This window comes from Numenius arquata, chromosome 4 (genome assembly GCF_964106895.1).
Source record: "Numenius arquata chromosome 4, bNumArq3.hap1.1, whole genome shotgun sequence".
NCBI classification, from domain to species: Eukaryota; Metazoa; Chordata; class Aves; order Charadriiformes; family Scolopacidae; genus Numenius; species Numenius arquata.
The window spans coordinates 40825306-40838234 of NC_133579.1; the positions used below are offsets into that span (position 1 = coordinate 40825306).

The 12929-nt window shown below is 45.2% G+C and overlaps 1 protein-coding gene across 3 annotated transcripts in view; it reads right to left on the reverse strand.

Moving 5' to 3' along the window:
• The window catches only part of FHOD3 (formin homology 2 domain containing 3), a 398400-nt gene extending 388181 nt beyond the window's left edge, over positions 1 to 10219 (reverse strand). For all 3 annotated transcript variants that reach the window (XM_074146889.1, XM_074146891.1, XM_074146890.1), the window contains exon 1: positions 10055 to 10219. In XM_074146889.1, coding sequence (XP_074002990.1) covers positions 10055 to 10219 — 165 coding nt within the window. The remainder of the gene's footprint in view (positions 1 to 10054) is intronic.
• Positions 10220 to 12929: the final 2710 nt, after the last annotated feature.

Genomic DNA, 12929 nt, shown 5'->3' on the forward strand with positions numbered 1-12929 from the left:
TGGCTCATTTTCCTTAAGCCAAAATTCAGTCTAAAAGCAGCTTCTTAACTACAGTAACAACACATACAGCAGAGTAACACCCAGTAAAACCACCATACAGAAGCTGAAACAATACTGCAGACAAGTTAACTTTTTAATTAGGCTAAAAAAAGCAGCAACTGAACTCAGCACCTAAACAAGAATGTTACCATCTACAAGACAATTATAACAAATCTAAATGCATTGCTTTCAATAATTTAAGTTCAATTGTGCTCAAAAATGTGGAATGGGTTCATAATCAAGCAAAGAAGCATTACAATATAAAATGAAGGCTGCATTAGACAGCAAGGGAATGCTTGCGTCACAGGCAAATAAAACAGTGCATACTAAATATTGCACTTCATTCTGTCTCCTACAGTCACAAGACAAAACGTCTCATGTATTATAATCAGACCAGAACAAAAAATTCACAGTAAAATAAGAGTCCTTCAACTGTGACCAGCAACGATCACTGCAATACATTAATCATTTAGAATACTAACACAGGTTAAATCAGTCACGTCTGTCTGAAATAAAATACCATGTTTTACTTATACCCTGCTTTTCCACTTGTGAATAAAGCTTGCCTACTTTACTTGTGGTCACCCGAGAGTTACAGGCCTTCTGCATTTGTAAGAGAAGCTTGACACAGAGTATTTAAAAGAAAGAATGACAAAAACGGGGAAGAAACTTGCACGGAGACTGAAAAGCACAAATAGCGGAATTTGCCCGAGAAACCTTTTCTTCCTCAGGCACACAGTTTTTCAAAAAATGCCCAACTTCAAATCACATTACAGGTTCCTATAAATATGCCTAAAGGGGTCAGATGAAATGTGTCTCATGAGGGAAGCTTCTGAAATTCAGAAGGCACTAGCCTTAGGACCAATGCACTTCCATAACCAGACACAGGTAAGTCTGCAGCTCACCTCTTTTCTTTAGCACTCATCAACCCTTGTACCCTTTTGAAAGTGACCAAATTTAAAAAAAAAAAAAAAAAAACAAAAAAACCCCAATCCAAACAACAACAAAAAAACCCCAAACCCCCCCCAAAAAACAAAAAGAAGCCCCAGACTACAACACAAAAAAAATTCCCACGAATTAACTTACTTTTGATAGGCAATGGTCAGCCACAGAGTTTCTTACTGCCTGTGAGACTGGTTAGCACACACGAACCTCACAGTTTCAGCAATCTCCCCTTTCTTCCAAGGGTCACAGGAAATGGCACCATTTTTCTTTCCTCCCCTTGTTGCTTATTCCCTCTTCTCCAGCTGCTCATCACCTTTAATTGTTCGGGCCCTGCAGGATTGCTAAATCTCTCAGGTGAAAAGAATAAAGCTCAACAGGTATCCTTAATTCTCTGCCTGGCAAAGCTGAGAGTGTCTCCCCCATCGAAGTGTCACAGTTTAGGTCAAGTTGGCCAATGACAACACAACAGACACTCTCCCTCATCTCTCGCTCCAAGGAGAGGAAGAAGAGACATAAAGAGATTTATGACTTTAGGAAAAACTAAACCACTTTAATAAAACATTAAAGGTAAAGTAAAAAAGAAATAATGAAATAGATACAATATACATAAAACCATTCAAAGCTCCCAGTGAGATGTCACTGGCAGGCACTGGGAAAGTTCCAGACTGGTCTCTGTGAATGGGAACTGAGTTCCAGAACACACTGACAAGGATGGAAGGTAGATGAACTGACAGGGTCTTCCTCAGGCATCAGTCATCAAAAAAAGAGAGCCCTACAAGAAGCACCAACCTGACCCCTCCACTCCCTCAGCTTTTATCCTGCGCATGGCAGTTGGATGGAACACCCTATTGGTCAGTTTGGGTCACCTGACCTGCCCGCCCCTCCCCACAGGTGCAACCCCTCCACAGGGTAAACAACCGAGTCAGCTGACCCTGGTTGCCACGGCAACAAGGATCAGCCAGAGCCTCTCCCACTGAACAGGAAGTTGGCTCTGCCCCATCCCAAACCAGGACAGAGACATCAGGACCTCCCATAAAGAGGGCAAAGAACTCCAGATTTTTGCAAGCTAATTCCCTCACAAGGCTAGAGATGAAGGGGGGGGAAAAAAACCCCTTTGTGCATGGAGCCAAAGGTCACACTCCAGGGACAGCTGCTGGAGTATGGTAATAAACAGAGGGTAGATACTTAGCTCTTTCGATTCCTCCACTTCCCATAAAATACCATGTGTTTCCAAGCACTAGAAATCTATTTATGTCTACCCCACAGCTAGAATGGGGTCATCACTGGTGCTTTGGAGAAAATTCAGAACTTCTGCTCCACCCTGACAAAAACCAGGCACAAGTCCCCATTTGGCTTTTCACTAGCAGAGATGAGATTCCTGTTGGGTGTCTTGCACACCCTGCTATTACTTTTCTTGCAAACCTTGCTGTAAAATAGCCTCATAGTAATCAAGTAAGAAAACAGACAGGACATGCTTTTTTAGGTAGCCTTACTTTGCATATGACCCTTGGATGAGCAACCTAGCTAGCACAGCTAGGAGAGCTACAACTGCCTCCTTTGCCAGCCCCCTAAACCATGCCAGGTGGTTCACAATGAACATGCTAAGCAGCCCCACCAGAGCTGAGGGACCCGGAACTTCACCTTCTCCTTGCTGATAGCAGAGCCATCACAAGAAGTTACACGCAAAATCCCCAAGGAGTTCACCAGCAACTAAAGCAGCTCCTTAATCTCTGAAGCTGTTACATATGGCCGCAATAGTATATTTACAATTCTAAAGAAAATACTTATTTTTCACAATTTGACTTACAAAGGCTGAAGGGCTCATCAGTAAATCTGAGGCAGCTAGCTTCAAAGAACGGCACTGAAATGTCTCCTATTTTCATTTTTTAATCAATATCAACATTATTTACAATTATCTATTTAACTGGCGTAGTCCCTAGTTTCTAAAAGCAGAAGACAGCACAGAAACCTAGATGAAGGCGGCATAGCTTGTATTTCCCTGTTTAGGGGAGAAAGTTATCTGTAAGTGCATTTTATTCCAATATAATCATGCATGCTACATACAAGAGGAAAATTGTCTTGCTTTATCTGTGTCAATAGTCTTAAAGCAATACAACTGGTTTACCTACACAAAGCACAAGACACAGCTTACTGGTTTTCTGGCTGACAACCATAAATCTTTAAACCATACACACCCGTCCACTACTGCATGTAATGATGCGTACCTGACTTGACTTTGTATTACAATTTGTTTATTTATACAACTTTTTCTCGTCTTCCTGATACCAAGAGTTGAACTGTTAGTAAACACAAGGCAACGTTGTCCAAGTCTCGTTTTCCCAAGTATACATACTTTGCCTTAATATGACTAAAAGGAGATGAAGTTGCTATTCCAGCCACCCCACTCTTTGCTATTCAGCCTATGAGCACTACCATTTAAAATGATAATTGATTAATAATAATGTGTTGCTTTTGTTTAGCCATAGGGACTAGGCATCCAGAATCAAAATCAGCAATTTGCCAGGACTTTGTAATTTAAATAAATTTCCTACTTACAAAAAAGATAGAGGGTCAGTTTAGAAGTATGACTACTAAAGTCAAGTAGCAATAATGAAAGTAAAGGAAAATGTCTAAGGGTTTTTTTTTCTTTTTTTATCTGTGTGTTTGGTTTTTTTAAAGCATTCTTAAAATGTTGGGAATGACAAAATTACTTCTTTTTAAGTGTTTGGAATTGGAAACTGCAATGCATTTTTTAATATGTATATGTGTTAAGCTGATGACGTGGAAAGTGAACTTTCAAGTCTCACTCACTTTTACTTCAATAGTTTCATATGCCAGATGGTTGCAGATGTTTCTAGGTAGCTGGGCCTACTAGAGAGCACTGCTACTTTTGTCCCAACTTGTTCCTCTGCTAAAAATATGTAACAACATTCCTTGCTGTCTTATTAATAACTGTAATACAATATAAAGTTAATATTAATATAATGCAATCCAGGTGGTGTGGAAAGTGATGGATGATAGAGGTGTAGTGGCTGGCACTCTTTCTTCTGAGCCGGTAATGAAGTAATATCCTAGCATACGGGTACAGCTTACTGAAGCACTGTTTACCAAAGAAGGTCTACAGACCCAGCCCTGACCACTCAGGGTCACCGAAAAATACATGACACTTTTTGAAAGAGTAGATGTACCAACTTGTCCTGGCTGAATTCCAGTCAGAGAGGTGGGCTGTAAAACCAAGTAGCATTGTCATGGGTGATAATGTGATAGATGGTCAACTTATCGCCCAACTGCCTTGCGTACAATTGCACAAGGGATGTAACACTCATCCTCAGTGAGTGAGATCAGACAGAAAGAAAAGAGACTCTCATTTAGACCCTAATTACTGACGAGGTAGGATGGCTGTGCAAGCATTGGGAAGAGAAAACTCTTCCTGAAAGTTTTTAGAACTTTTGTTCTTATTTGGGACAACAAAGGAAGAAGAGGAGATTGCAACGTGCCAGGTCCCACATCTTTCTCTGACCATTCCTCCACCAACACAGACACGGGCTGAAATCGTCTTCGTCTCTTGCTAACTGAGGCCACTGGCAATCTTCATAGAGCAATTCTGGAAGAGTTTGGAAGAAAGGAGGTATCTGCAACTGGTTTTGAAACAAAACACTGACATTTGTAACTGCAAGTACAACACTTGGAAGCAAGGTCTAACTTTTTTCTATTCACCTCTTTTGTTTGATTACAAATCTCCAGTAAATGCATGGTGCTGTGACTTTCCAGACGCTGCATCTGACCAATATGTGATTTCAAAATTGAATGATACCCTGAGAACAACCTGCTAGTGTCATGCTCGCCTCTCATCATTCTTGACACTGAGCTCTACAAAGACTTTTGAGCTGTGAGCTGCCAATCCGAGAGACTTGCAAGACAGAAGTGTCAAATTCAGGAATCAGACCTCCAGGATAGGTCTACTCCCCTCCTTTTACAATATGGCTTTTAAGCCTAGATCAAACAACTGAACTGTAACTTGCCCAAACTATAACTTGTCAAAAGAACCTTGCAAGAATCTCAAGATGTTAAACTGCTGAAGCTCAAGCCCAGTGTTTGACAGTCACCACGTATCTGCTGCACAGGTATCTCTGCCTCTCTGAAGGCCCAGACTGCAGAAGAAAATAAGCTGCTGGAGACTGGTCAGCTTTTCACAGTTGTGCTTTTGGGCAGATGTTTATATTCCCCCAGAAGAGCGTGTTTCACACAGGACTCTAATGCAGCTTGTGCTTTCAAGTCAGAAGATGGAGCCTACCACCTTGGCCCTCATAAACACTACCCTCGAAAATTCAAGCACACATGACCACTACAGGGTCAATCTCTTGAAGCACAGGATTTTGTCAGCTCCAGAAATACTTGGCTAGATCCAGAATACTTTGGAAACCTGTCAGAAATAACCGCTGTGTTAAGTGCCCTTTTCTCTTGAAAGATGAGAAAGGGCTGATGTCCACCTCCCTCACGGTGAACATGAAAGACCTAGATGTCTTAACAGCCCACAACTAAAATACTCCCTAATCCTCAGAAGCAACAATTGCAGAAGTTATCAGCCCATTTCCCCTGCGCGTGGGTTTATTTTCCCTGATGATATTCCAGTTTCCATCTTCTATTCTTCAGCTCCCACAAAGAGCATAACAAACAACCCAAAAATGCTCTCTTCAGAGAACAGCTACTCTATTTACCCCTACCTCCAAGCAGGATCAGGATCCAAACTATTCTCTCGTCTTCTTGCTTCTGCCTAGCTTCTGTCTACCAAGGCATTTCTTAATGCCACAGTGTTTCAAGGAAACCCAGGGAATAGGAGCCAGTTGGTAGTTTTTCTGCTCTCAGAAAACCTGAAGTTGACGCCAGGATACAGCCTGGCATTGAGTTCAATGGCCAGAGCTGAGCTCCGTGCCAGGACACCACCCGATAGAACAGTCCCTGCTATCAGTTTACATCACACCATGCCCCAGAGTCAGTCATGGCTTTAATTTAGGGATAAATCACAGCAGCTGAAGCCAGAAATCTGGATGGTTTCTTTATGAATGAAACTCCCAAATCCCTCTAGTGCTCACTGGATTTATTTGCTTATGCCACTATTTCTTGAACGATACTGTTCCTAATTACAAATTCTTGGAAGAGATTTAAACACAGAAGTTGCGTCCAGTTTTCTCGGGGAGAACAGGAGGTCAAAAGAACTATCCTTATAGCACTATACCTCCCCTTTCCACCATGACCACCAGTACACCATATGTAAAAGTCACACACTGTGACTTTTTTTTTGTTTTGTTTTTCATTATTACACAACGTATTTCCATTACATCTTCTTCATAAATTAGACAGTGTGATTTCCTATATCATAATGAGCATATATTTCTTACAGAGCTGCCCCAACACTGAACGGTACAGTGGGATGCAAAAACATACTCAGCATGCTGTAATTATATGAATAAGTTATAATGAAGAAGACCTCTAAAAAAAGCACACCACTTGACATCGGCCATGTATATATATCCACTCTCCTGAGCGACCCTGTGTCAGCAAGTCAGAAGTATCAAGTAACTCAAAGCAATTCAAAACCAACAAACCCAAAGTACCAAATTAGATTCAAAGCGCATTATTGGCACTGTGCCTGAACCACAAATTTAGATCCAGTTCTGAATTTTCCCAGCATTCACAGAAACGGGCAAAAGGGACATCTGAATTCAGAGCCCAGACTAGATTCAGTTCTTATTCATACAGCGGACAGTAAGAGACACCTAAAATCCTCAGAAACAAAGCAGTAAAAGCCAAATCCAAAATGGCACCTTGGGTAACCAAATTAATGTGGGCAACCCAAAAAAGCTCTGCAACATGACTTGGTTACTCAGCAAGAATTTGTAGATGTGGCTAAAAATACCGCTAGCAGAATTTGTGGTACTGTGCTGCACTGGCAACTAAGATGGTGTGTGACCATCTAGCTCCAAGGCACCTGAATCCACAGGGGATACGCAAGGCGAGCGTTCCTGACAGCAGTGCCCATCCTAGCCAGTACGTATGGATTTCAGTCACCTAATTTCACTGCGCTCCTCCACAAGGATCTAAAAACATTGCCACTCTGAAGATACTTTATAGAACTAGACTTGTTTCCAGACTCAAGTATACTTGTGAGTTTAAAAAGAAGTAGCAAAACAAACATACAAAATCAACAGTTGTATTTCCAAAGAACTGGACTAAAGGAATGCTGCCCTTCATAGTGAAATTATAACATTTGTTGGTTATGAAAAAGCTACTAACGTCATACTATGGCAGGTCAGAATTTCAAAGCATTTTTCATTTGAGTTTTAAATTACTTTCTAAATAATTGTTTATAATACTTAACTTACAGTGACTTGCAATATACAAGCTATTCTATTAATTACAAAAATACCATCGTCCCTAGGAGTTTGAACTCAGCAATGGCGAAATCTGACACTGAAGTGAGCCAGATTCCTGCTACTGACTTCAGTCTCTCAAGTACATCCCACAGCAGTCCATCGTCTACGCAGAGATGCACAAACCAGCTGGTGATTTGAAGGCAGCAAGTCGGTACCTCCATTCAGAGGATAAGTGAATATTCATCCAAGTCAAAAGATGATAACTTAAAAACAGATGAAAGAAAGTTAGCATTGATCATTTGAACTTGCTGGCAAAAAGGCCAACAGTTAGAAGGTTTCAGGAATGATTTAGTCATCAGCATTACTATCTATTTGAGTCTGTTTCAGGGTATTTTTCTCTAGTCACCACCAGAGTACTAAATAGACCATCAATCCATTAGCTCACTAATTTTCAAAGCAATTAATCAATCAAGCCTCAAATGTGTTAACGTGAACTGACACCTGAATTTCAACCTATGCTCTGCTTTGACAGCTGCATTCCTCCAAGATCACGGAGTTTGTCCTGATGTCTAGGAGAAGTAGAACAAAATTCTTCTCGGTGAACTAATGTGGTGATCTGCTAGCGACCGGGTGACTACGGTCTTGAGGAAAAGCTGCAGAAAGAATATCCTCACCTCCAAAAAGGAAAATGGAAAGCCTGTCCTTAAAAAGTGACACAAATCCATTGGTTCTACAAAATCACACACACAAAGATGTAATGCCAAACACAGATAGATTGCACTAACTCCAAATGCACACAAAGAACTAAGCTTTCAGCTTAGCTAGTAAACAAGTCTAATCAACTTTTTTTTTCCTTTTTAGAAGCTAAGAGAAGGCCAAGAGACATAATTAAGGACTCTAGAAATAGGTCCTGCAAACACAAAGGTAACTGTACCCACGTAAGCAGATTTCAATGAGCCTTCCCACATCATTAAAACAGCAGAAATAAAACGTATGGAAGAGTGAGAACCTTAGATTAACAAGTCACTAGGACAGGACTTGCCTTTAGCAGAGTAGCTATCTTTCAGTAACCAGGTTTACAGCACCTCTAGAGACTTAAGCTATCTTTCATTTAAGGGCTGTAAGTCCAGTTTCCAAACATTAAACAAACTTCTGAAACATGATGCAAGCTGAAACACTGGGCAGGAGTTAAATGTAAAGAAGTGGCCATGGATTTTGGGTGGTTCCTAAGACACTAAACCCTGGGGGGTTTTTTGGGTGAGTATAGGGTTATAAAAAAAAGTGCCAGGACAGTATTCAAAGCAAAGTAAAAGCAAAACCCAACACAGTGGAATACCACTGAAAACAAGGCTGAATTAACTAAAAACACATTTTAAAGTATCTTTGTATTTACTTCACTAAGTGTCAGAATCCATCCTGCGCTTCTTTTAATTAGCTCCAACTCCAAAAAAAAAAAAAAGCCTCCCTTGAAAACAATGGGACCAGTCTCTGAATTGGGGACAACTGAGCACATGAAAACAGAATTGACCCAGTGCACCAAGAGCTTCCAAAGGTTTTGTGCATTAGGCAGAGCTCTGTTCGCTGGATGCTGTATCCTTGGCAACTATTATGCGAAAAACCGTTCTACAAATGCAAAACTTCTGTCTGCTCCAAGAGCTTTTCTCTGAAATACTTTTATGGGGTTTTGGATATCCTTAAATCTAAGGGCACACACAGCCCTTTGTCACCTTCCCGCAGGCTCCCAAGAGCAAGATATAATACAACAAGTGATGTTAAGAGAGTATTTTCCTCCCACTCCATCAGAGAGCAAATAAAAGTTTTACAACTTCTACTTTGTTTTCTTCTGGGAAGAAAAAAAGAAGTGGGCACTTTTCCTTTTTTCGTCGGTGCGCTCTGCACAACTTATGTGCAGATACAAGATAATAATGAAAGAACATTATTATTATGTCAATCAATAGCATTGCTTTGAAAACTGAAAATTCAAGGATCATGCCTGGGTGCCTGACTTCAAGGGCAGAGCTACAGATGCCAGCACACGTATTAGAAGTATGCAAGAAGAGATACGTGAGATTTGACAGGGGCCGCGGCAGTAGCAATGCTGCAGCTCTTCGCAGGAGAGACTAGGAGTACCAATTGTTTCAAGGGCAGCAGACACACTGCTATTTTTACCGAAGCCCTTGCTGTAACTGCCCAGCTCATTAAACCTTACCACAGCAAAGCTCGGATCCTGCCTGCTCGACCCCGCTCCTCGCACCTCGGCTGTCCTTAAACAACACGTTATTCCTCAGTACCCCCAGAGAAGTTACTAGCAAGGGTCAGGCGTTTAGCATTCGATACTCAACTCCGGCTTTGGTTTGGTGGGGTTTTTTCCCCTCCTAGAGGAAAACGCACGGCAGCTACAGCTAAGGCAGAGGCGGCAGCTGCCCTTGAAGGCGTTGGGGAACACACCAGAGCAGCGGGGGAGCCCCTTCAGCGTGTGTCCCCCGAGCCTCTCTCCGGGACTTAAGGAAATATTTATACTGCCGGGGCGAGGGGTAGCGCCGGCGGGGCAGGGGGTAGCCCGGCGGGGCGCCCTCCCCGCCGAGCTCGGAGCCGGGGCTACCACCCGCCGTCTTCCCCGCTGCCGGGCTCCCGTGGGGACGCCGATGCCCTTCGCCCGGTGCCCCCCCACACACACAGTCCCCCTTCCCCCGTACCTTCTGCGGGGCGCGGAGGAGGCGGTGCACCCCGGCCAGCTGGGTGGCCAGCGGGATGTCCTCCCGGAAGGTGTACAGCGGCGGCCGGGTGGGCTCGGGGAAGTTGGTGCTGTTGAAGGGGTCGGTGTCATCCAGCAGCTGCACCCGGCACACCAGCGTGGCCATGGCGCATCCATCCATCCACCGCCGCGGCGGCGGGGGCGCGGACGGCGAGCGGGCACCCCCGAGTCACCGGCACCGAAGCGCTGGGTGTCCGCCGGTGTGCCCGCCGCCGGCTGGGAGCGGCGCCTCCCCTCTTGGCCGCAGACACCCCCGCCTCCCCCGGCGCAGGCTGGCCGACCGGCAGCCTCCTCGGCTCCCCGAGCGAGCGCCGGCCGCCTCACAGCCGCCGTGCCTCGGGGAGGCGGCCCATGGCCCCTTTGCCGCCGGGATCCGCTAGCGCGGGCGCGTTTCAGGCCCAAAAAAGAGGCGGCGCCGGAGCCCGGGGACGCGGGCAGAGCAGCGGCAGCACCAGCTCCCCCATGCCCAGCCGCTGCGCGCCGAGCGGGCAGCGGGACTGCCGCGGCCGGCGCAGGCAGCCCAGCGGCGGAGGGCGGCCAGCGCCCCCCCGCGGCCGCCGCCCTCAAGGGCGCCCGGGCGGCAACCTCCTCCCTCTCCTGAGGAGACCTCCCCGCGGCGGGAAGGAGCGTCCGCCCGGGATCCCGGGCCGGGCCGGAGGGGGAAGAGAAAGAGAGTGGGGGCTGCTAGCCCCTCCCGCTGCGGCGGGGGAGAGGGAGAGACCCTTCCTCCGCAGCCCTCCCCTCGCCGGGCCGAGAGACCTTCGTCTCAGGCGCAATAACGGCCGCCGCCCGGGCAGGCACCGCCGGCCCCGGGGCACCGCACCCCTCCAGGGCCCCTCGGGGGGCAGCGGGTTGAGGAGGGGGCGCGGGAGGCGGCCGCGGCCTGAGGGAAGGGGCGGGTGGGGCGGGCAGGGCCGGCCCCGCATGGCGCGGCGGGGTCCCTCCCGCGAGAGGTGCGGCTGTGCTGAGGTCGGTCTTATTGTCACAAACATCCTAAATCTTTAGTGCGGTATTTTTCCAGTTCAAAAAGGAAGCTTTAAATAATACCTGCTTCGGGAAAGAAAAGAAAGAATTCTACAAACGGACCTGAAACCTGGGTATTTGACCAAGACTGTTGGGTGGGTTTCTCTGTATGTGCACAAAACCTTCTTTGCCGTTAGGTTTGTAGATGCCCAAGGTTCGTTTGGCTTCTCGGAGCTTACGGCCTGGGTGGTCTCCTCACGCCGCAATGGAGACACTCCATGCCTTGGCACCACTGCTATCATCTTGCCTTGGGCCTGCTCTTTCCTTCTGGAGGGGAGGAGTGGGACAACACGCCTGGAGCAGGAGCAGAGCACAGCATCGTGCTCTTCCAGAAGGCTCCAGGAGACCTTATAGCAGCCATCCTCCAGTACCCGAAGGTGGCCTACAGGCGAGGTGGGGAGGGACTCTTTCTGAGGGAGTGTAGCAATAGGACGATGGGTAATGGTTTTAAACTGAAAGAGGGGAAATTTAGATTAGACATGAGGAAGAAATTCTTTACTGTGAGGGTGGTGAGGCACTGGAACAGGTTGCCCAGGGAAGTTGTGGATGCCCCATCCCTGGAAGCGTTTAAGGCCAGGCTGGATGGGGCTTTGAGCAACCTGCTTTAGTGGGAGGTGTCCCTGTCCATGGCAGGGCGGTTGGAACTTGATGATCTTTAAGGTAAGGTCCCTTCCAACCCAAACCATTCTATGATCCCATGATTCTATGACTCTGTGCTGTGTCACCAAGTTTGCAGCCTTGTCTGTGGGCATTGAGAGTGCATGCACCCTGGTCTCTTCACTCGTGGAGGCACCAGATGCAGGAGGAGGAACACAGAATAAATTAGAGGCAAAATAGGGAGAACAAAGGGTCTCGCTGTCCTGGGGGAATGGCTGCATTTCCACAGGCTGATCATATACCCGAGGGGATGCACTGTACTTTACGGCTGTGGTTCATGACTGCCTATCCTTTCATCTGTCATGGAGAGGGCTGTGGGACAAGAGCTATAGCACTGTGAGAAACGGGGGATTTATTACAGAAATGATATGTCTGAAGCAAGAAAGCATGACCTCTAGATCATAGTGTTTGCATGAAGCAACTGTTTCCTCCCAAAATGATTACTGGTTTGGGAGTATTTGTCAGCACTGGGACAAAAGGGGATTTCTGTCCACACGTGGTCTGGCCTTCTGTTTCTGTTATTCTCAGGACTGACTTGTCATGATTCAGTTTTGCCTGCAGTTATGCATATTTTCAGAAAAGACCATCTAGCTTAAAGATTGCTAAAATGAAGAATTTTAAAACTCAGAAGCTATCTTGCCAGTTTAGATACTTCACAGATGATGTTTTATCCACTTCTTTTTTTCTTCTCCTTCAGCTTGGACAAGGAAAAAGGGCCCAAGGGCTGCCTCACCCCATTCTCATCCCTGTCTCTCAGTTTTGATTCTCATGCACCATTAAAAGTTACACATGAAATCCTTGAGTTTTGTATCTAAGCAATTGAAAGTTCATATTTTACAAAGAAATATATTTTTGTATCTGCTTTAGTACCAACAATTTAGTTTCTAGAGAAAGCAGTATTGCTGCACGTATGCTTATTTAAGTTGTATGTTTTTGTTGCCATGTAAAGTCAAAATTAAACAGGATACTTTGGATTTGTTAATCATAATTTACTTAATTAGCATTTAAATTAAGCTTCCAATTATGTAAAATGAATTTGTACATTTGCTGCTAATCAATGATCAATATGGGGTGGCATAAAATTGCTATTCACTGGATTAATCCTGACTTTTCCTAATTAATATATGGCATTTGTC